The 24308-nt window shown below is 39.5% G+C and overlaps 1 protein-coding gene across 5 annotated transcripts in view; it reads right to left on the bottom strand.

Annotated features, from left to right (window-relative positions):
• Positions 1–18524, bottom strand: part of WARS2 (tryptophanyl tRNA synthetase 2, mitochondrial) — a 104472-nt gene extending 85948 nt beyond the window's left edge. For 4 of the 5 annotated variants that reach the window (XM_043459576.1, XM_043459558.1, XM_043459583.1 and 1 more), the window contains exon 1: positions 18409–18524. In XM_043459576.1, coding sequence (XP_043315511.1) covers positions 18409–18498 — 90 coding nt within the window. In that variant the 5' untranslated portion in view covers positions 18499–18524. The remainder of the gene's footprint in view (positions 1–18408) is intronic. The other variant, XM_043459567.1, reaches the window with a different exon arrangement.
• Positions 18525–24308: the final 5784 nt, after the last annotated feature.

Raw genomic sequence — 24308 nt, 5'->3', positions numbered from 1 at the left:
CTGTATCCAGATGGCAAATGGAAGAGATCAAATTCAACAGTTTCAGAGCTAACCTTAATGGATGTGAAAGGCTGGCTTCTCCACCAGCTTTTCAGGGATCTACAATACAAAAAAGGCCTTTGAACAAAGAGACAAATAATTGACTTTTCTTCCCCCCTCTCTCTTCAAAACTAAACCATAGATGTAGTAATCTGGTTCAAATCCATCTTCTGGTTGAAAAGGACAGCCAAATATCTGATCAGTTCTAATCACTGGCACTCTCATGACACTTTCTGTGAAGTTCAGATGGGTGTTGCTCTTAATATTCTGGACAGCTTTTTTTTCCCCACCTTTTAAGCAAATATTTTCAATCTTCCTCTGTTTCCTCTAAACTTTAATTTTATATATATATATATTCTTAAATGTTTAGGCAGGATAATTTTATAGTAAGAGTCACACACCACTTACTAAAGACTGAATTTCAGAATTGGTGAGCATGAGCCTTGCACATTTGTATTATTGTATACACACACACTAGAACTTCACTGAGTCCTTTTGTACAGGAAGGCACGTGGTATGACAGTCTACCTCCTTCTTCAGACAAAAGATTTCACTTATTGAAGTGAAATCATTCACTTCATTATTAAATAATTTCACATAAAAATCCTATGGTATAGATCATAAGACCAGCTTTGTAACTAGTAAGTGAGTGGTACAGGAGACAACAATTAGGAAGAGGGCTTTCAAAGAAAGGAATAAGTTTACCTTCTACAGGCCAACAAAAGAGAAAGAGAAAGGTCAACTTTAAGTAGGAGTTCCTAAGCTGGGTTCATGGACTTGTAAAACTGCACACAAAATTTTGAGAGTTTATGTACATATTTTTCTAGGTAGAAGGTCCATATTTTAATCAAAGGAAATAGTGACATGCCCCCACCCCCCAAAGTATAAGAACTCTGAGGACAAGACTTAATGGAAACAAGATGAGGTACATTAACATATCTAAAGAAAGAATATGCCTCCTGGAGGGGTGGAAGCTTAGAAAAAGCAGCTCCTTTGGGAAAACTTCGGCCATCTGTTTTAAAGCCACGTCCAAGGGAAATGGTGTTATGACACCAGTCAGGAATATGTTGTCCAAGGAGCATGTATGCTCCAAAGTGAGGGTGGAGTTTTGGGTTATCACAGTTTAATTACAGTCACCAGTGAGGTGACCCAAAGACCACCTCCCCACCCCCACACACCTTGTTCTGATCCCACACCCATCAAGCTACCTTATTTAATCACCTGGTTTCTCAATTAATTTTTCCTACAAGTAGAGAAATTAAATTTTCCTGCAAGTAATCAGTAAAGAAAAGTAGCTGGTACCCCTGATCATTCTGTCTTCATATAGGATATGATGTGTGCACGTATGCATGTGCAAAAACGTGTGTTTGCCTGTCTGTGTGTGCTGCACAAACACACAGATGCATGTGAACTGGACTCCTACCTACCTGGCTACTACTATCTTGGCTAGTTCTCATCATTCCAATCTCTTAATGTTGAAATGCTCACAGCTTTAGTACTTAGACCTCTTCTCTTTCTAAAAACACTGCCTAAATGATCACACCCAATCTTATAGCTTTAAGCACAGTATACGCTGAAGACTTACAAATTTATGTCTGCATCTAGATGTCTCTCTTGAGGTTGGGTCTCATATATTCAACTGTCTACCTGACATCTCCATTCAAATGTTCACTAGTCATCTAAATTCCTGATCTAAACTACTCATCTAAACTCTTGATGTCTAAAACTCAACTCCTGACCTTCAACCCAATCCCCAACGTCTTATTCCTCTTGCTGTCTTTAGCATCTCAGCAAGTGGCAAATTCATTCCTATACTTGCTCTAGCCGAAAACCTTGGAATCAATCTTGACTCCTTCCTCCCATCATACTGATTAATCAGTAAAAACCAACCAAACAAACAAAAAAAACGTGTTGACTGTACATTCTTTAAAATAAATATTAAGAATCTGACCACCTCTCATCTTAGATGAACTCAACTTACTGAACTTCCCTGGTGGCTCAGATGGTAAAGAATCCACCTGCAACGTAGGAAACCCAGGTTTGATCTCTGGGTCGGGAAGATCACTGGAGAAGGGAATGGCTATCCACTCCAGTATTTTTGCCTGGGAAATCCCATGGACAGAGGAGCCTGGTGGGTTACAATCCATGGGGTTGCAAAGAGTTGGACACGACTAAGCGACTAAACACACAAGCACATTTTTATTACTCATCCTTATCCAAGCCACTATCATCCCTTGTGCAGATCTTGTACTGGCCTCTGATTGGTTTTACTTCCATCTTGCTCTTCTATTTTTAACGTAACAGCCAGGGTAAGTTTAAAAACTTGTGTCAGCCTTCCTTCCCCTAAACAAAGCCTTCCAATGGCTTTGCGACTCAATCCTAATAAAAGACAAAGTCTTTATAATTGCTTCTAGATACTACACAATTGTCTTCCCCACGTCCACCCTCCTGTTAGCCATCTGATTTCATACCCCCATTATGTCCTGACAGCCATGCAGAAACTCCAATCCTGGGTCAAGGCTAAAAAGCTCATTCTTCACTTACATATTTTGGTAGTTGAGCACTTTTAGTGAGAAATCTGAAAACAATGTAGAATCTACCCATAAATCTAAGTTATAGTTTCTTAGGCCCTCGACTCTCAACACTGCTTAATGAACCATTTTTAAAAACTTAAGTAGTACTAACGATGTGCCTGGTACTGGTCCAGACACATAAATATTAACTCACTTAATCCTCACAGTAATTCTGGGAGGTAGACATTTTTATTGTCTCCATTTTACAGATGAAGAAGTTAAGGTATAGAAAAGTTAAATGACTTGCCAAGTACGTATTGCTAGCTGGCAGGAGAGCTTACTAGCTCCAAACTCTGGCAGTCTGCCTATGGAGTTCAAGCTTTTAACTCATCTTACAGATGAGGAAAATGAAGTATAGATGTCAGTAACTTGCCCAAGGACTTCCAATTACCGAATAGAACTTGACTTTGAACCCAGGCAGTCTGACTTTTAGTGCTCATCTGCTAAACCATTACCTGATTCCATTATCTCAGGACTTAAGCTCCCTGAGTGAATTTATACCCATCAGGTTTTGGGGTTCCTGAATTTCCCACCCCAAACTCATCTAGACCCACAGTCATCTCTACCCTCTTTCTGCCAGCCTCAAAGTTGATCTGTTTTTCCTGGTGCTCAATCACGTGCTCTGGATTGCATTTCTTTCCATCTCTTTCCTGTGTCTGCAACCTCTCCATCTTTACTGGCTCCTGCTACCATGCTCAAGTCTCCACCATCCCCAAAGACCTTACCTCCAAAAAATTCTCTTGGTCAGACCATTCTTTAAAGCTCCCTTCTCCCGCTCTGGCACGTCATTCTCATTCAGGCTCCTCGCAAGAGCAGTCCCCACCTCCTCACCTCTCATCTCATTAATTTGCACCAGTGACTCTTCTAAAGCTGCTGTTGTTGCTGATATCATTACTGATACACCAGTTATAAACCCTGAGAGCTAATTTTTAGTCTGTATCTTACTATAGCACTATTTTGCTCTTCATTTTTCCTTTGAAATTCTCTACCCCTTGGAATCCTTCGACCCACAATTTAGTGATTCTTCTCTCATCTCTCTGTTGGATTTTTCAACTCTGGACTCTCTCAGTTTAACACTATGAAGGGTTAAAAACTGCTAATTTTTGAAAATTATTTTTCCCACTTTATGTGCTTTTCTTGATGATCTCTCTAAACACATAATTTAAAGTGCTACTCAGCTGACAGCTATCTTGTCAGGGATCTTGGCTTTGTTATTTTTTTTTTTGGAAGAGCCCCTTCTTTCTCTCCCCATTCCTTCTTACATGTGGTCCACATGGAAGCTGGGTGACCCTCTCTCCACAGTCAGTGTAAAGGCAGGCGTTTGACTTTCAGGAAGACAGGAGTCACGGAACACTGACCAAAAGTCTTCTATTTAGACAGAAAAGTAAGATGAGGGGAAAGCTGTGTCTCTGTTTGAGTCATAGATATGTTAATATATTCCCAATCAAAATTAAGGACACATGGTCTGCTAAAGAATTTCTGTTCTATTTTAGAATGTGAAAAACAATGTGGGAGATGTCATGTGGATGCTGAAACATTGGAATTTCCAAGACATTTTAAAGATTGATGGGTACAACTCATCCTGGGTTTAACAAGATATTTGGCCACTGTAGTCACAAACTTATCAGGAAGATGCTGCAACTAAACCCCATCTAACAGACAGACATCCTATCATAAAACAGTTCTGTGATTATGCTAGGTTGATTTTGGGTTTTATTAAACATGTACATGATAAATTGGTAAGGAAGTATAACAATAAACTTTCCTTAACAACTACTAAAATGTCAATAGGCCATTTTAAAAGAAGAAAATGTAAGTTCTTTGTAATGTAGATATAAATTCTTCTTGAGCCATATACTACTGTACGTGTGTATGTGTGTGTGTGTGTGTGTGTGTGTGCATGCTCAGTCACTCCGGGAAGTTGTGTCTGACTTTGCAACCCCATGGTCTACAGTGCACCAGGTTCCTCTGTCCGTGGGATTCCCCAGGCAAGAATGCTAGAGTGGATTACCATTCACTTCTCCAGGGGATCTTCCCAACCCAGGGATCAAACCCACGTTTCCTGCATTGGGAGGCAGATTCTTTACCCCTGAGCCACCTGGGAAGCCCCACTGTACTCTATCATGATTCAAAGAAAAATGGAATAGCACCAGATGGGAAGCTTGTTATTGTTGTTTAGTCACTTAAGTCATGCCTGTTTTTTGCAACCCCATGGACTGTAACCTGCACTCCTCTGTCCATGGGATTTCCCAAGCAAGAATCCTGGTATGGGTTGCCATTTCCTTCTCCAGGTGAGAAGTTTACAGATGGCCTTACTGTCTACACAGTGTAACAGTACAATGAGGCTTAGGGCTGTTTTCTATATCTCTGCAGAGCATATCAAGGTCTGTAGAGCAAAGGTCCTAAGGCAGGCCTTCACAGGTTGCTTTAAAGGAACTTACAATGAACGATTAAGAAAAAAGGCAATGCTGATACAATAAATGAACATTTTACTTCCTTCAGGAGTTGAAAGCATACTCTTAATACTACAAAGCAGGATGTCATTTGTTGTATAGATAATACTCATGTTTGTTGAACTAGACAGTCTCTTGAGGCAAAACTACACTCAAAATAAAACCTTCTCATCTTAATTCTCAGTTTGTTTATGCTTTTCTATATACAAAGGTAACAAACTTTAGTATAATTTACAGAGGTAGCAAACCCCAGTATAATTAGATACACTTATGAAAAATGGAAGCTGCACCTGTGAAACAATGTATATATCATAAACTGGTTCCTGGTGGAGTGTTCACAAAAAAGTCTGAATAAAAAACAACTCCCTCCCCATATCAAGCTTTCCATCTGTCTTAAAGCAAATGTCCATAAACAGAGAGAGTATATAAGGAAGGATTTGTTAATTTCTATAAGAAAGGTACAAAGTCCTATAAAATTTCAGAATGGGAGCAATCATTTCCAGCTTAAGAACAGTTTTCCACACATGAGTTTTGTTTTTGTTGTTTGCTTGTTGTTTCTTTTAAAGAATCACCACTCTTGAAAGATTGATGGGTACATACAAATTAAAATGGGAAGAAAGGTTTTTACAAGGAGAGACAGTGACATTAACAAAGAAGTCAAAGGAAATAGCTCTGAGCATACTTGGAAATTCTATTAACTCCAGGGCAGAGGACCCATGTAGGACAGCAGTGACCTGCTGGAGAAGTGTTTTGGATCTGGACTGTGAAAGGAAGGTCGGCATGTGGGGTTATAAGGAGTCTAAACTTTATGAGAAGCCCTCCAAGATTTCTGAACAAGAGAACAACATCTTTAGCACACTGCTTTGGGGAGGCTAATCTGGTCAGACTGATTCTGGGGGAGGATGAGGGGAAGGATAGCGTGGAGATGAGAAGAATCACAAGGTTCTTAAGATTGCTAAGAGGTAGAGGAGAGCAAAGTAGGTGGTTAAGAATTATGTATTATTGAAGACATAATCATCATGAAGCACAGCGTACCCACCAGGTGTTGTGCCCTGGCCAGAGGACTTTACACATATGATAGAATTTTGAATCCATATAAAAGTTTTACCATGTGAGTATTACCATTAATACTTTGCAGATGAGGAAACTGAGGTGTAGTGAGGTTGCATAACTTGCCTGACATCACACAGTCAGCATGTAGTCTGACTGATCCCAAAAGCCATGTCCCTTCTGCTTTACCACACTTCCTCTTCGTGAGAAGTCAGTCAAGTTTAAGATGACAAGTGTAATGTTTGTATGACTGTTGAGTCTCTAGACACCAGCTTCTCTGGGTTACTGAGTTTCACAGCTTGGCAGCATGGGGGCACCTGGAAGCTTGCCAGCCATGAGAGAAGCCAATATTGCCTGCACAGAAGGAATTTCCTTCACAACCAAGATGGCCAGGTAACCAGTATCCACGGAGGGCCAACCTGGCTCTCTCCCCAGAATTGGCAAGGGCTCCACATCATCTGGTCCTTAACATCTCCCTTGGGACTCCACCTTCATGCTGCACACTTACCCCCAACCCAAGAGGCTCTTTTCTCTTCCAGTAAATTTATGAACTGGCTGCTCAGAGCATTCTCCCCCTGGGAGGACAGGAATCCAAATCAGGGATTTAAGTAAACAGCTCCATTTCCCTTCACAATTACATTCTCCTGCTCCCCAAAAGGGGCTCAACTATTAAAGTGAGGCTGAATGAATATAAAATAGAATGGTCCCTGCAAAGTCTCTGTTCATGGGAGTTATAAGGAAATGTTCATGAGAAGCCCTTTGTCTGGTGTATAAAATAAATTCTATGCAATGTTGGTAATTGTGAAGCCTCAACAGCATCCCAACTAATGTACTAATTAGTAATAACACTTCAATTCAATTCATAACAGACTCTACTAAGAACTTATTGGAATGAGAATCTTTTAGAATAAAATTCTTACTTATTCCTTGCAGAAATGCCACACAACACTAATTACTTTAATCTTTCCCATCTTCTCACTTTGCACCTCTGTTACTTTTGAAGAAAGTATTCTAGCCATAAATCCCAACTAGAGCCTAGATAGTGGTCCCCTGGCCATCCATAAGCTTCAGCACTCACCACCTTCCCTCCGCCTGCAGGGGTTGCACAGGTTGACCTTGCAGCTATAGACTGTGTATAAACACAACTTCCTACATGCACCTAGGGACTTATGTGTTAAAAGCCCTTATTTTACACAGGGTAATCCTAGTGGCAGTAGCCAAAGAGAGACATGGAGATAAATTTATAAGACAGCTTTGCTCCTTTCTCATAACTCATTGAGCCAAACAAGACTGTAGGTTCAGCAACAACAGAGGATGATTTATAATTTCTACTCTGCATGTTATCATGGCAAGATATATAAGTGACTTTCACAGAACAGATTTAAAAGTTTGCATGGCAGTTATCAGCATATTAACATGGGTAATTTGCTTGAGAATTTAACGTCTTTTAATAAATTTAGTACACAGAATTTGGAATCAGTACTGCCTAGGGTTACCATCTTGGCTTTGATACTTGCTATGTGACCTTGGGTGAGTTATTTAACCTCTCAGTAGCTTCATCTGTAAAATGGGGCTAATATTAACAATGACCTCATTGCATTGTTAGGATTAAACAAGCTAATGCGTGTCAAGTGCTTCAAACAATGTATGGTACATGGTAAACACTCAATACAAGTGTGCTGGTATCATTTCCTGTCTCATCATATTCCGTAATAACTGAAATGATCACAGTCCCATCAGACCAGAGTCCCAAAATGAATTAAACATTGAATTAATTTTAGTACAAATAAGAAAATAATACCTATTGAATTAAAGTTTTAAAGGATACTGACATTTACTTATTTAATTCATCATCATTACAGAAATGGTAAAAAAATAAATAAATAAATTCTTCAAGGGCCAGGCGCAATTCTGAACATTCTGCTCTAGAAACATGTGTATCTAGAGTGAACAAAGTCTTTCCAAGAAGAAACAAAGGTCAAGCATAGAGGGGCTGTGTGGCTTTTAATAGCCCTACTGCTCAGGAGTGCCCTGGGCTTCAGCTCAAAGTTGGGCCCACCTGGCTGAGAGCTCCAGAGAATGGCCAGGTCCCCTCTGTGTCCTCAGCCTGAGCCTTAGGACGAAGGTGACTCCATCCTGTGTCTCAGGTTGTCTTTTTTAGCAATGTCCCAATACTGAATATGTAAACAGTTCCAAGAAACCCCCGCTGCTGGGAAGTGAAAATTTCATCATTGAAACTGCCAATATCGCCAGGCTTCTTTTCTGGGAATTGTTACATTCAACCTCAGGACAGCTTCATATTGTGCTGATTTGGTTCCAGTTATTTTTATCATCCTAAATTGAGCATGCACTGGTGGATGTATGTACTATTAGTTACGAAAGAACACATTTGTAAAGTTATACCCTCCTTTGGATATATATTACAAGGAAACACATTTGAAGCTTGCCTCCACAATTCCAAGATTTTGAATAACTGAAAGAATATGGATACTTTTGTTTTAAAAAGTTTGCCCACCTGCTGAAATACATATAGAACTGACTGTTTAAAAAGGCCAATGTGTTGTTCCATAGAAGCTAATTTTTTGTATTATTTTTTAGAGAAAGGCAAATAAATACACAGTGGATTCTTCTAACAATAAATGATGATGATAATAAAAAATGGGAAGATACAATGAAAATTTAATCAATAAGTAAAAATTTTAGACAGCTAAATAACAAAAGATTGTATGTTGTCCTCAAGAGTAAAGGAGAAAATGGGAAGCATTCTGAAAACTACAAAGTGTTATATTAGAGCAGAATATTATTAATGGAAATAACAGATTCCACTTGAAAATTGTTATTTGTGATAAATTATGTTATTTTATCACCACCCTTATGGCAGAAAGTGAAGAGGAACTAAAAAGCCTCTTGATGAAAGTGAAAGAGGATAGTGAAAAAGTTGGCTTAAAGCTTAACATTCAGAAAACTAAGATCATGGCATCTGGTCCCATCACCTCATGGGAAATAGATGGGGAGACAGTGGAAATGGTGTCAGACTTTATTTTTTTGGGCTCCAAAATCACTGCAGATGATGACTACAGTCATGAAATTAAAAGACGCTTACTCCTTGGAAGGAAAGTTATGACCAACCTAGATAGCATATTAAAAGGCAGAGACATTACTTTGCCAACAAAGGTCCATCTGGTCAAGGCTATGGTTTTTCCAGTGGTCATGTATGGATGTGAGAGCTGGACTGTGAAGAAAGCTGAGCGCCGAAGAATTGATGCTTTTGAACTGTGGTGCTGGTGAAGACTCTTGAGAGTCCCTTGGACTGCAAGGAGATCCAACCAGTCCATCCTAAAGGAGATCAGTCCTGGGTGTTCACTGGAAGGACTGATGCTGAAGCTGAAACTCCAATACTTTGGCCACCTCATGCAAAGAGTTGACTCACTGGAAAAGACCCTGATGCTGGGAGGGATTGGGGGCAGGAGGAGAAGGGGACAATAGAGGATGAGATGGCTGGATGGCATCACCGACTTGATGGGCATGAGTTTGAGTAAACTCCGGGAGTTGGTGATGGACAGGGAGGCCTGGCGTGCTGCGATTCATGGGGTCGCGAAGAGTCGGGCACAACTGAGTGACTAAACTGAATTGAACTGATGTTATTTTATATTTCTGAAAGCATTGATGAAAAATCTACAATCATTATCCCAAGAACCTTAAACAAGAAGCAGTGTAACCAAGATCATTAGGGGCTCCATCCACGGTGGAGTTATCTGGGACTGTAGAATCTCACTAGAACACCAGGACAGGAATGCAGAGGAGAAACTGACAACTCTGTCTGTCCACTGGTTGGTGTCCCAGCCTAGAGGGCAGGGAATGTAAAAGTGGAAATTGAGAGAACCTCTATGGGTTAGAAATCAGGGTGGTCAAACTGTGCTTTTGAAGAGACAAAAGGGCAGTCAACAATGCAGTTCTTAGCCAACCAGAAGTAGGCTCAATGCGAGGAAGACTGTGCCAAAGAAAAAAGACAGCAGTAGATGAATTTTGGTAAATGATTACAGAACCATAAACAGTCAGATGATGGAGTGGGATGAACCTAGATATGACACTGCTTTGCTCAGTAAGCAGGGTAGTTAAGAAAAAGTGTTAACACCAGTCAGAATGGCTGCTATCCAAAAGTCTACAAGCAATAAATGCTGGAGAGGGTGTGGAGAAAAGGGAACCCTCTAACACTGTTGGTGGGAACACAAACTAATAGGGCCACTATGGAGAACAGTATGGAGATTCCTTCAAAAACTGGAAATAGAACTGCCATATGACCCAGCAATCCCACTGCTGGGCATACACACTGAGGAAACCAGAATTGAAAGAGACACGTGTACCCCAATGTTCATCGCAGCACTGTTTATAATAGCCAGGACATGGAAACGACCTAGATGCCCATCAGCAGACGAATAGATAAGAATGCTGTGGTACATGTACACAATGGAATATTACTCAGCCATTTAAAAGAATACATTTGAATCAGTTCTGATGAGGTGGATGAAACTGGAGCCTATTATACTGAGTGAAGTAAGTCAGAAAGAAAAACACCAATATAGTATACTAACGCATATATATGTAATTTAGAAAGATGGTAACAATAACCCTGTATGCGAGACAGCAAAAGAGACACAGATGTATTGAACAGTCTTTTGGACTCTGTGGGAGAGGGTGAGGGTGGGATGATATGGGAGAATGGCATTGAAACATGTATATTATCATATGTGCAACAAACTGCCAGGCCAGGTTAGATGCATGATACAGGATGCTCAGGGCTGGTGCACTGGGATGACCCAGAGGAATGGGATGGGGAGGGAGGTGGGAGGGGGGTTCAGGATGGGGAACACATGTACACTCATGACGGATTCAAGACAATGTATGGCAAAACCAATACAATGTTGTAAAGTAAAATAAATAAATTAATTAATTAAAAAAAAGAAAAAGTGTTAAGCTTCTGACTGGGAGTAAGAGGTAGGGTATGACTTCCCTGGTGGCTTAGACAGTAAAGCATCTGCCTACAATGTGGGAGACCCGGGTTTGATCCCTGGGTGGGGAAGATCCCCTGGAGAAGGAAATGGCAACCCACTCCAGTATTCTTGCCTGGAAAATTCTGTGGACGGAGGAACCTGGTAGGCTACAGTCCATGGGGTTGCAAAGAGTCGGACACAACTGAGCAACTTCACTTTCACTGCTAAGAAATGATATAAAACTGTTAATGCCTGAGCAGGGTTAAATTCAGTCATGTTGGAGTCAATGTATCACCTCTGTGCCTATAAATTATCTTTCTGCATCTAGTGTCTCACATGGGCAGAGCAGCTTCTATCGTAAGCCTGTACATTTATCCTATGGAAATTCAGGAGGAAGGCTTAGGCCTCATGCTGCTAGAAGAGAGATTCCTGAACCCCTGAAAGGTGGTGGTAAAACAGGATCAAGAGCAGAGCTGAAGAAAGTACTCTTTGGGAGGTGGCTCTAGGCCAGGTGGGATGATGGTGAACAACTTGCCTGCCAGTGCAGGAGACATAAGAGATCTGGGCTCGATCCCTGGGTGGGGAAGACCCCCTGGAGGAGGGCGTGGCAACCCACTTCAGTATTCTTGCCTGGAGAGTCCCATGGACAGAGGAGCCTGGCAGGCTACAGTCCATAGGGTCACAAAGAGTCAGACACAGCTGAAGCAACATAGCACGCATGCACAGAGGCTAGGTTGTACATAAGCACCTGCATATTATGCAGAAGTAAACTGTGTTTGGATGAAAGAAAGAAGTTAGAAAAGAAAGAAGAAAGGAAAGAAAACTGACTGCTATTATCTCAAGTACTCTCCTAGCTTAAGATAAATGGAACAAAGGTTGCATCTTATTAATAAAATATATACATACCAACTCATTTATAGAGCAGCTCCTTAGAAATCCATCCATCATATGTGGTCCTAAGCCAACAAACTCACTTGGATATTTAAGGAAGCTGAAGTATTTTTCAAACTTCATCTTAAGAAATCCAAGACGCCGTGGCACCATCTTAGCAGTCCCTGGTTGCATGTGGAGGGAAGGTGGTAGAAAGGCATAGGAGGGGCCAAGCAAGTGGGGCCAGAGCTACTTTACTATTTAGTAAGTCAGAAAAGCTCTACTTTTTATTTTTAATTGGAGGATAATTGCTTGACAATGTTGTGCTGGTTTTTGCCATATGACAACATGACTCGGTCATAAGTATACATAGGTACCCTCCCTCTTGAATCTTCTTCCTACTCTCCTAGGTTGTCACAGAGCCCTGGGTTGAGTTCTCTGTGTTATAACAGCAACTTCCCACTGGCTGTCTATTTCACACATGGTAATGTACATGTTCCAACGCTACTCTCTCAATTTGTCCAATCCTCTGTGTCCTCTGCTTTCTACATCTGTCTCTATTTCTGCCCTTCAGATAGGTTCATCATTATCATTTTCCCTAGATTCCATATACATTCACTAATACATAGTATTTTTCTCTTTCTCATTCACCTCACTCGGTATAACAGGCTCTAGGTTCATCCACCTCACTAGAACTGATGCTAATTCATTCCTTTTTATGGCTGAGTAATATTCCATTGTACATATGCACCCCAATTTCTTTATCCATTCATTTGTCGATGGGCGCCTAGATTGCTTCCAGGTCCCAAATAGTAAGTAGTGCTGCAGTGAACATTGTGGTACATGTGTCTTTTTGAATTATGGCTTTCTCAGGGTATATGCCAGGTTGTGGGAATGCTGGGACATACAGTAGTTTTATTCCTATATTTTTTAAAGAATCTCCATACTATCCTCCACTGTGGCTGTATCAGTTTACATTTCCACCAACTGTACAAGACGGTTCCCTTTTCTTCACATCCTCTTCAGCATTTATTGTTTGTACATTTTTTGATGATGTCTGTTCTGACTGGCAGGAGGTGATACCTCGTTGTAGTTTTGATTTGCATTTCTCTAATAATGAGCAATGTTGAGAATTGTTTGTGTTTACTGGCCATCTGAATGTCTTCTTTGGAGAAATGTCTGTTTAGGTCTTCTCCCATTTTTGATTGGGTTGTTTGTTTTTCTGATATTGAGCTGCATGAGCTGCTTGTAGTAATATATTTTGGAGATTAGTCCTTTGTCAATTGCTTCATTTGCAATTATTTTCACCCACGAGAAAAATGCTCTACTTTAATCTACTTTATCTAAGAGGGATTCATACAGGATTTTATTTGATAAGAGACCACTGGTCAAGTAGGAAAAGCTGAGTGGGAATCCTGGCACTGCCATTTATCAGCTCTCTGATGGGAATATTTCCTAACCTCTTCAAATCTTAGTTTCCAGTTTTATAAAATGAATAGAATAATATTTACAGGATTTTTGTGAGAAGTAAATAAGATAAAGCTGTAGAGTACATAGCAAGAAGGCTTAGCACATAACAAGCCTTAGCTAAATGTTAGTTCCCTCTCTGAAAAACAGAAGGATATGCATACATATATGCTTAAATATACAAATAGATACATTATATATGTGTGTGTGTGTGTATAGATATATACAGAAAGAGACTTCCCAGTTGGTGTTAGTGGTAAAGAACCTGCCTGCCAATGCAGATGTAAAAGATGCAGGTTTGATCCCTGGGTTGAGAAGATCCCCTGGAGGAGGGCATGGCAACCCATTCCAGTACTCTTGCCTGGAGAAACCAATGGACAGAGGAGCCTGACAGGCTACGATCCATTGGGTTGCAAAGAGTTGGACACCACTGAAGCAACTTAGCATGCATGTGCTCACACACACACACATACACACACATTTGCATAAGCCTCCACAGACAGTTCTATAACCTGTAGACATGCAATAGGTATACTGAAAGATTCTGGCCGTCAGCAGCCTCACCCTCTTCAGCATTTCCTGACTGTGGCCGCTAGTATAAATGCTCAGCATTGATTCACACTTTCTCCTCTGTATTTTCAGCAGTTACCCTCAGGTTTCATCAGCTACACAAAGAGATTTTCAAAGATTTTTAAATACTATTGTTTTGAATAAGCTAAGTCAGTTCACATGGAAAATTAACCTAAAAAGCATTTTAAACAAATGAACTCATAGACTGAGCTTAAAAGGAGCTTTAGAGTGGATCCACGCAACATCCTTATTTAAGAAAATCACAGAGAGGAGGTAGCCAAATCAAACTGGCACAGTGAGCAGCTAGTACAATTTCCAGAGGGTCGTAGCAGTCCTGACAGCTTTCCAGGCTGATTAGTTCATGTTGCCAGTTGTACAGACAATGCAAGGCAGAGAAAAGCTAAAGGGAAGAGTCACTGGGAATACTATTCTAATTTAATGCCATTAAGATCACAGAAATCTCTAACAACAAACACTAATTGCAAAATACAGAATGAAATGCCAACAGTCAATTTTACCATCCTAATTCATAGTTAATTAGCTTTGTGACATTAGGCAAGTTACTTAACTAAAGTCTACTTTGGATGCTTAAAATAAGGTGTTAATACCTATCTTAAAGCCTTGTTATGAAATATTCTAGAGGATTCTTGCCAAAATCCATAACCTCAGTATAATCATAGAAAAATATCAGACAAACCCAAACTGAGAGACATTCTACAAAATAAATAACCAATTCTCTTCAAAAAGGCCAAGGTCATGAAAGACTGAGGAAGTGTCATAGGTTGGGGGGAGACATGACAACTAAATGCAATAAGGGATCCCGGATTTGATCCTAAACCAGGTGACTAGTGGAAAAATCGGTGAAATGTGAAATTGTCCCATGTTAATTTCTTGGCTTTGGCATGTATATTATGCAAGATGAAGCTGCTTGGTGAAGCATATACAGGAATGCTCTGTACTTAATTTTGTGACTCTTTATCCCAAGTGATTTTTTTAAATGCTTTTAAAAAAAGAGCAATTTTTTAAAAAGCCTTGTTGTAAGAACTAAACACAAGATCAGAAACCTAATACATTGCCTATTTTTCTGCAGGCATGATTTCTTCATTGAATAACCACAGGTCACATTTAGTGACCATAAACAGTAGAAACAGTATGTTAATACTGGCCAAACCCAGCATGGGACAGCTAATAAGAAGCGTGTTGTTCAACAGTGATAAAATGTGGACATTTTATACTTCACCTGAATGATCACAAATATTTTTGCAAAAGTCTACTAACCATCAATATTTCACTCTTTGCACAATACAATCATAAGTTAGTGCTTAAATAAGTGTGGATTCTGGGTTTGGTCAATGATGACAGGCTTAAATTTACCTAATGCCATCAGTGTTTAAGCATAAAATGTCAGATCTCCATTCCTCTGACTCTGTGACTACTCTCATCTTGTCAGATTTCAATGGTTTTCTGTCAGGTAACACCTGGCAAAATAAACCGCTTTCATATAAATTGTAGACATTCCTAATGAGTAAGGCTTGATATACCATTATTTCTGTTTTCTCTCTAGCTTTCATTTTAAACTTGATTCTACATTTAGCCTTGAAAGGCAAAGGCCTCTTGAGATAACTAAAGGTCTCCAATGCCAAGGTTATTAACCAAGATTTTGCTTTCATAGGAAATCATTAAAACAACCTATGAATCCCAATACTCTGGCAACATACTGCCGTGGTTCATCCACTTTTGCTCCTCACCTCAGGAAGTAACTGTACAGCCAAAACTAATAAGAAGCAAATTGCTATTTCTTACTTGTTGATAGAATCATTCATGTGATAAATATACATTTCTTTCCATTATATTATAGCCCTGCAAAATAATTTTTGTTTTCTACAAAGGTTATGAGATATCATAAAAGTGTCTAATGCATCTGGTTTAAGAATCCAATTCTTCCTTCACATATTTCTGCATCTGTTCACAAAATCTCTTTGACTTCAAAGGAAGCTTTTCAAGTGAAAAAGAAGATACATACAGGAAAAACGGCCATAAATTTTTCATTTTCTAAAGCCATTTTAATAACTTTTCTAAGGCCATTTTGAATAACAGCACTGTGGGGCAAGTACTGTCCCACAAACTCTCCCTCAGAGATCTACAATAGCACAGATGATATAATGGCTATGCATTCATCTGAAGATTTATGTTTTAAGACTTTTTTCTGGGTCTGAGAGTGGTATCTCTTCAATTTAGAACATGTGAAAAATACAGAAAGCTTAAAGAAGAACACTTAAATCACTTTTAATCCATTATTTAGGAAGACCAAAGAGAAAGCAAAAAAATTAAGAATAGTTGTTTCCTTCTAGTCTTTTTTCCTGTACATAGATACTTACATAAATATTTGCAAATATAATATTATAATGACACTGTGAATATAATTTTATATCTTTTCTCAATTGGTCTTTCAAAAGACTGCACTAGTCCTTCAAACCATCATTTTTAATGACTGAAAATTATAGGAGGCAGTGGAGGGATAAATTAGGGGTTTGGAATTAGCAAATACAAACTACTATATATAAAACAGATAACATGGTCCTACTGTATAGCATAGGGAACTATATCCCACATCCAGCAATAAGCCACAATGGAAAAGAATCTGAAAAAGAATTTTAAAATTTATATGTAAAATTATGCTTTAAGAAGTGCTCTCTCCTATATTTAATTTACCAAAAGCTAAATTATAGGTTTGAGAACACTATTTTGGAGAATCTACATCTTGAAACAATCTAGATTAACAGTTGATTAAGATAACTGTATTCATAAATGCCACTGAAACAATAGTAGAGATTTAAAATTCTATTCTTTAGTGTTTATACTGATTTAATGCCCTAAACTTCCTGGGACAAGCATTAGCAGACTGTAGTTTTTCTTTTCTCTTTGATTCTGTTTCTCATGACATTCACAACTCGAGTTTGTTATGAGAGGGAGTTTGGGTCTAAGATTTAGTAACTTTGGATTCACAGGTTTTATTATGCTACTATTAGCTAGAAATATAGTATAACTATAGCAATCAACCAAATCTTCCCCCACCGTCAGCTTGTGGGATCTTAGTTCTCCCACCAGGGATTGAGCCCACACCCTCAACAGTGAAACCTCAGAGTCCTAACCACTGGACCGCCAAGAATTCCCAGTAATCAACCAATTCTGGTACTACAGAATCAAATCTCCAAACTTCAAAGTGAAGGATATTTGCTGTATTTATCTAATTCGCAGTCAATTCTTACCTAACTATGCCACCCGCAATTTAAAACCACATTTAAATAACTGTTTTGATAAATAACTTTCCAGCATAATGTTCTCTATTCCTATAAGAATCTGGTTAGGCCAACATCTATGAAGAACACTTAAGTACAGAAAGTTAAATAATTATGTGATGATTAGAAAACCAAGTTGAATTTATATCTGGGTTCTGATAATCAATATCAATGCTTTACTTTGGCTTCATTATCGTGGAGCCACTCATTTTTCAAAGCTTGAAGTAACATTGCCATCAGTCTAACCCTTCCTCCAGCCATTTTGCTGAAGAAAGTAAGTCCAGAGAGATAAAGTGATTTGTCATGTCATACTTCCTTGGTGGCTCAGATGGTAAAGAATCCGCCTGCAATGCGAGAACCTTGGGTTCAGTTTCCTGGGTTGTGAAGATCTCCTGGAGGAGGGCATGGCGACCCACTCCAATATTCTTGCCTGAAGAAATCAATGGATAGAGGAGCCTGGTAACAGCAGTGCTACCAGGACAAGACCACACTTTTGGAAAGCTTGCTTAAATTCCTTCATAGAACCTTCTAGATACAGGTCTGCTTCCGGACAATGGGGAGAAATCAAGAGTGGAAGATACACTGTCATTGCTCAAGTATCGCCCTGCCAGAGGGAGGATGCCAAAAGGGTGCACCTTAAACAGTCTAGTTACTAATAAGATGTCTTCTCCAATTTCTCCGCCAGGTCCCTTGGCTTACTGTTAGGGAAAGGAAAGTAAAAACAGCAACATCAGGACTAGGTGCGCAGTGCCGGAGAGACTAGCTCTCTGGTGTCTGACAACGTCACACAGGGAAGAGCTTCCCGGGTTGCCCGGCAACAGTGGAGGTGCGGCGCTCAGAGCGGAGGGCACTAAGGGCCAAGTGGGCAAGCGGCGGCGCGCTCCTCCCACCAGGGGCGCGTTACGTCACGCGTATCTTTGCAACGTCGCCACGCTCCGAGAAGGAAGGCAGTCTTGGGCGAATCAACCTTAGGAAGGGAAGAGCTCGGTGCTCTCCAGAGAAAATGGGAAGGGTGAAGCAAAAGGAGGGAGGAAAGGGGGCTGAGAAGGACCTAGCGAGATGGGAAACCGGCGGAAGAAGGACCAGCATTGGTTACCTGGGGAACGGGAGCAGCGTCGGGTCCTTGATGAAGTGCCCGGATGAAGTTCCAGCACTCACGCGCTTTCCGCATTGAGTGCAGCGCCATGTTGAAAAGGGCGGAGCCGTCTTGTCTTGAGTGACATCTGGTCAGAGGAAATCCCAGATTCGCCGAGTGTGTGCTTGCTGCGCATGCGCCCTTGCTCTCGGGGCGGTCCTCTGAGCTGGTGCATGGGGGAGTCCGGCGTTCGCAGAGCAGGTGTGGGTTAGGGTCCGGATGGGTCTTGACTTTAGTATTTGCCATGGAGACCTAGTATTTGTGCAGGTTTCTTGAAGGACGGGATATTAGTAACAGCGTTTTAAACTGGAAGAAAGCAAAAAAGCCTTTCGGATCCTAACCGTCCTGAGGCAAGCTTTTAAGAAGTTCCTCTGGCAGTGGGACCTCCCTAATCCTCTTAGAGGGCAGTAGGTGGTCTTTTGAGATCTATGTGGCCTCATTAATGCATTTGATCTGCAAACGTTTGCTGAACCCGGCCGTCTGCTAGGTATTGAAAGTGCGAAGAAAGACATAATCTTGCCCTCAAGTAGTGTATGGGGTAATGGGGTAGCAGATAAATGGTGCACTGTTGTAGGTGTTAAAGAAGTAAATGCCAACACTGGGAAAGTGGGATGGTAAAGACTGTGGTGCTTCAGCCTCCCCTAAAGAAGGCTTCAGAAGGAAGAAGATACTTGATAGAAGAAAGTGTTTTGAGTTGTAGCTTAAATTATGAGAAGAGTTAACAGGGTACTCCTACCTCTGTTAATGCACCCAAAAATCTGTCAGTAAAAATATAATTGGGAAAGATTTTTTAGAATTCCTTTATGTGTTTTGTTGTATTTATTCATTAGGGAGAGGTAGGAGATAAATGCAGGAGATAAAAAGATACCGATACACTTAATGGAACTGAAATCTAACAAAGACAAAACTATTCAACTAAAATCATACAGTAAAAATCTCCTAAGAGAGGTACAGAGTACTAGTGAAGTTCAAGCATAATTGATGTAATTCGGAAATAAGCAGAGAAGGAATCGTAGGAATGAGGGCAAAAAGAACAAACAAAAACACTAAGGAAATCAAGTCTCATTCTTCGACAGAACTAATCTGTTTGGTTGTCTCAGTTAAATATGAGGTGCTTGTAGTACTTGCAAATATGGCACCAATTAGATAGATAGGTCTGGACCTCAGGAAAGAGGTCTGAGCTACAAAACAGATGGTAATTGAATCCAAGGAAACCTTTGAGACTAGGAGGTAGAGTTTGTGGAATAAAAGTAGTCAGATGATAGAAATTGAAAGGAGTTGCCAAAATATGTTTAAAAGTCCCCCAAATGTGATATTACTGAAACCCAGGAAAGAGACCTTGCCAGTAGAAGTGATGATTGATCCTTATAAAGATGTAAACTTATAAACGTGCAGTTTTATAAATGCCTTGATGTTTTATACTCGTGTGTACAGTGAAGCATTAACATTCTAAAACACAGGTTTTTTAAATTGGTATATTATTAATTAGATTTAATGACCCTAGGAATTAGTAAAATTAGACTTCTGACTTCCTCAGCCATCTGAATTATAAGATAATGCCTAACAATTGAAGAGGAAGGTTTTGGTGTCACAGGACCTGCCCACTCTACTTCCTCAAGCAATTTAGTCTTTTATCTCTGGAGACTCAACATGACTGATGATATTTTCATGGGACATATTTCCAAGACACACTTCCATTGAAGAAGGTCTGTCAGGACAGCAGCAGTGTAATCACTAAAGTATATATTTTTTAAAAGTAAGTTCTTTTCTTAAGGACCTACTGTATAGTGCAGGGTGCTGAATCTTTTGTAATAACTACAAGGGGAAAAAAGTCTTCTTAAAAAGTGTGTGTGTGTGTGTGTGTGTGTGTGTGTATAGGGGCTCTGTGTGTGTGTGTGTGTGTGTGTATAGGGGCTTCCCATGCCTGCAATGCAGGAGACCCGGCTTCAGTCCCTGAGTTGGGAAGATCCCTTGGAGAAGGGAATGGCAACCACTCCAGTTATTTTTGCTTGGAGAATTCCATGGACAGAGAAGCCTGAGACTATAGTCCTGGGGTTGCAGCGAGTCAGACGCAACTGAGCAACTAGTATATATATACATGTGTGTATATATGAGATATATATATATATATATCATATACACATGAGCATAGAATATATACACACATATATATATCTGAACCATTTTGCTGTACTTCTGAAATTAACATTATAAATCAACTATTCCTCAAAAAAAAAAGAAAAAAGTTATTTTCAAACATAGAATAAATTGTGTTTCCCACCAGAGTGGTGACCTGGTAACTGAGGTCACTTAACCAGCGTGGTGATTTCTTTTGTATTTCTTAAATTTCCTCAGCATCTACTATATAGTACCTTGCACAGAGTAGGCACATCTTTTAAATCTAAATTTTAGTTTGACAAAGTAGACAAGCAAATAATTGACAGATTGATACACCTTTAGACCGAAGGGACAACTGACAGCAGAAAAGACACTAGTGAAAGCAAGCTAATTTTGTCTGCTTTTACACTTTCACAATGGCGTTCTGAAACCTTTTGGTGTTGGTGAAAGTGTCACCAGAAAGCTCACCATCTTCTGCTCTTCTAAGAAGTGCAGTATATTCAGCATATTTTAATAAGCATTTTAAACCTTAACCCTGAATCTTCAGGGAAAGATTTGTTATTCAGTGTCTCTTTTAGAGAAAAATTTGTAACTTTTGGAAAAGTTTCCATGTAAAATGGTTAACATTTTAAAGCTTTGTATAAGGCAGGGTTCCTTTGGTTACATGGGAAGTTCTCTTATAGAGTATTTCATTGTGCAACAGTGTTTTTTAAATGAGGTGCCACTATATTTATTGGCATTATTTTACCACGGCTATCATTTGGTAAGCCAAAGAGCTTTAGTAAAATGAGATATAAATGTATTAAAAGCAGACTTTAGATATACTTACAATTAAAACCTTTTACTGTCTAATACTTGCAGCGTGCACTGTATGTCTACATGTGTTCATGCTTACAATTTTGAAAGCTTGTTTAAAATTTGATTTCTCATCAACACTTTTATAGTAAGTTCTGGTAATTTTGCTCTTTCCTTAACATTCCCCGCAAATCCCATCTTGCTTGAAACAATAGATTAAAACCAGACTGGCAGTTGGGGAAGGCTTTCTATTGCAACCATGTGTGTCAGAAGAAAGGATTAGGTTTCCTTGTCCAAGAACATCAAGGGGAAACCTCCACCTCTGTAGACACACCTCTATTCCTCAGTAATGGAGAGTTTATATCTAGTTAGATTTAAATGGGATAAGGAAAGAGTTTAAGTCCAGTCTTAGCTCTTGTAGTATAATCAGCCCTCAAGTCTCAAAGTATCCAATTTTGTTTTCTCTAATTTAATTCCAAGTGTCAGGTTGGTATTAGATGCTGATCAAGGTAATGGAGAGTTACCCTACACATTTATTCACTTAAAGAAGAATTTTGCAGAATGCAAAGACTAGATGGCATCTATGTTCAAAACTTACTTGAAGTGCAATCCATTCACCTCTGACCTTTCATTTATATTAAATATGTTTTTAAAATACAGAGGGAGAGATTGCACAATGAAGGCAAACCTTTTTCTCCATAATCTGGATATACAACCACAGTTCTCTGGCCATACCATCTTTTGCTGGACTCATTTTATTATGATCTAAATCAAAGTGAGGCAGAGTCTACCTTAAAGTGAGACAGCTTCCAAGAGTCACTAAAATACGTGGGAAATAATAACAGTGATTTGGACAATGTTCTTTTATACTTTTGGTTTAATTCTAGTTCTACACCTCATTTTATATCTGATGAAACTGGTCCAGAGATACTCAGTACCTTGCTGAAAATGACACAACAGATAAGAGCAGAAATAGGAAGAATTTGTTCTCCAATTGAGAGCTCTACTTTAAGTGACACCACTGTGAAGCTGAAGGAGATAAGACTGATGCTGGTCCAAGCAGGGTACAGTTTCACCCAAGAGCACATCCTTGTCATACTTCAAACTCAGAGTAACTAAATGGCTGAATCTTAGAGGGTTGATGGGCTCATCTTTCCTTCCCTAACATTCAAAGAGGCTGTTTTTCCCTAGTAGTTTTTGGGGACGTGCAGGTTGTAGCATCTTCTTTGAGTGAAGGTAGTAATTAGGAGGCTTATCTGGTCTTTAGGAAAGCTAGGGCTTTAAGGGTGCAGTACTATCACTTTTTTCCTGGAAGATGCCATCTAGTAAAAATCAAGGGAGAGGCTAGGTGATGTGGATTGCAAAGTAGAATTTTTCTCAAAGTATGTTTTTCTTAAGTTTAAGGATCAAAAAAAAAAAAAAAATTTAAGGATCAAGGTCATAGTGTTTTTCAGATTCAACTTCTTACCTTAAGGACTCTTTCTTAGTGCACAACAATGAAGACATTTTGATCGGGGTTGGGAGAAGCTGATAAGGATGGGGAAAGCCAGAGCAGACGTAAATGAATAATTTATTGATCTTCAGACAACTAATTGCATTACCTGTAGAATTCTTTGTGTGCAATACTGGAAGACTGTTTATATGAGGATGTTACAGGCCCTGGGATTCCTGTTTGTTTTCTATATTTTCTCTCCATATTCTTTTTCAAACTGCCTTTTCAATATTAGAATACAGATTTTCAGAGAAGATAGAGAATTGCTTCCTTAATTTCCTTAAGTGGGTCTAGAATGGCGAGAATAATTTTGGAGAAATGTAGGATTTTTTTCAGTGTTTCCCACCCCCACTGTTTACCTGCAATTGTAGGACGTATGTTCCTTGCAGGAAATGGAGCTTAGAAATGAGCAAATTAAAGTTTTGAAGGAGCATCTTACTTTACTGTCTGTTTTTGCATGCTGTATCTTTTCCAAGTGGTGTGGCCCTAAAGACAAGCTCTATATGTAATATGCACAGTCATTCTGTCTTTAAATCGCCACTCTTCGCTCTCAGCTACTTCATCACTGGGGTGAATAGACTTACTTCTTCTGGATTTATGTTTTACAAAAAGAACTATAGCAAGGCCTCCAAAAAGCTTCCTGGAGTGTCTTTAGATAGGCTCTTTTCTATTTTGTCTATGTAATCAAACTACATCATATTCCTTCCCACACTGGTGGCTAGCTGTGAGCACAGAAAGTCAGACATAACTCTTAGGTCTTGATCTTTCTAAAAACAACCTCAAAAGATACCTGAATTTCTCTAAAAATCAGTGATTGTTTTTTCACTTTTTGTCCTTAATAAGTAGAACTGAGCATGAATTTGGAGAAAATTTGCATGGCAGTTTCATTACTGATCTCAGTGAACCATTTAATCATCACGTACCTCTTTTTCCCTTAGTAAAATGAATAAAAAAAAAAAAAGTAGGAGGGCTAAATGACGCACATTGTAACTCTTGGAATTCTAGGAACTGGTTTCTGTCAGAGAATCTAATTGTCCCAGATCAGATACAGTCAGGATCTGCATTTCAGAGCATATGCCCTGACCCATACCCATGGATGATACTGAGATACAGATATTGAGAACAGGCCCCAAAACTTTTTCAGTGCTGTACCCCAGGCAGCTACTCTCACCCAGATAAAATTGGGCCTACTTGTCATCCTGGTTTGGGAGGGTTATCTTTATGAAAAACAGAGAATATGAAACTTTTCGCACCCTGTGAACATGAAGTGGCTTTGCAAAGATCTCTTTTCAGAGGGTAGGCGGGCAGAGTATCTTGACCTGTGACTTTAGGTAGCAGTTCACCTTGTTCCCAACTACATTGGTTTTTTATATTTCTCAGAACTGTATTTATGTCAGTGATTTATAGGACAGCTGCTAATCCAAGAGTTTTAGGAGAGGGTAACCTAGCAGGTGCT

This window comes from Cervus canadensis, chromosome 2 (genome assembly GCF_019320065.1).
Source record: "Cervus canadensis isolate Bull #8, Minnesota chromosome 2, ASM1932006v1, whole genome shotgun sequence".
Lineage (NCBI taxonomy): Eukaryota > Metazoa > Chordata > Mammalia > Artiodactyla > Cervidae > Cervus > Cervus canadensis.
This window is presented reverse-complemented; position numbering and strand designations above follow the sequence as displayed.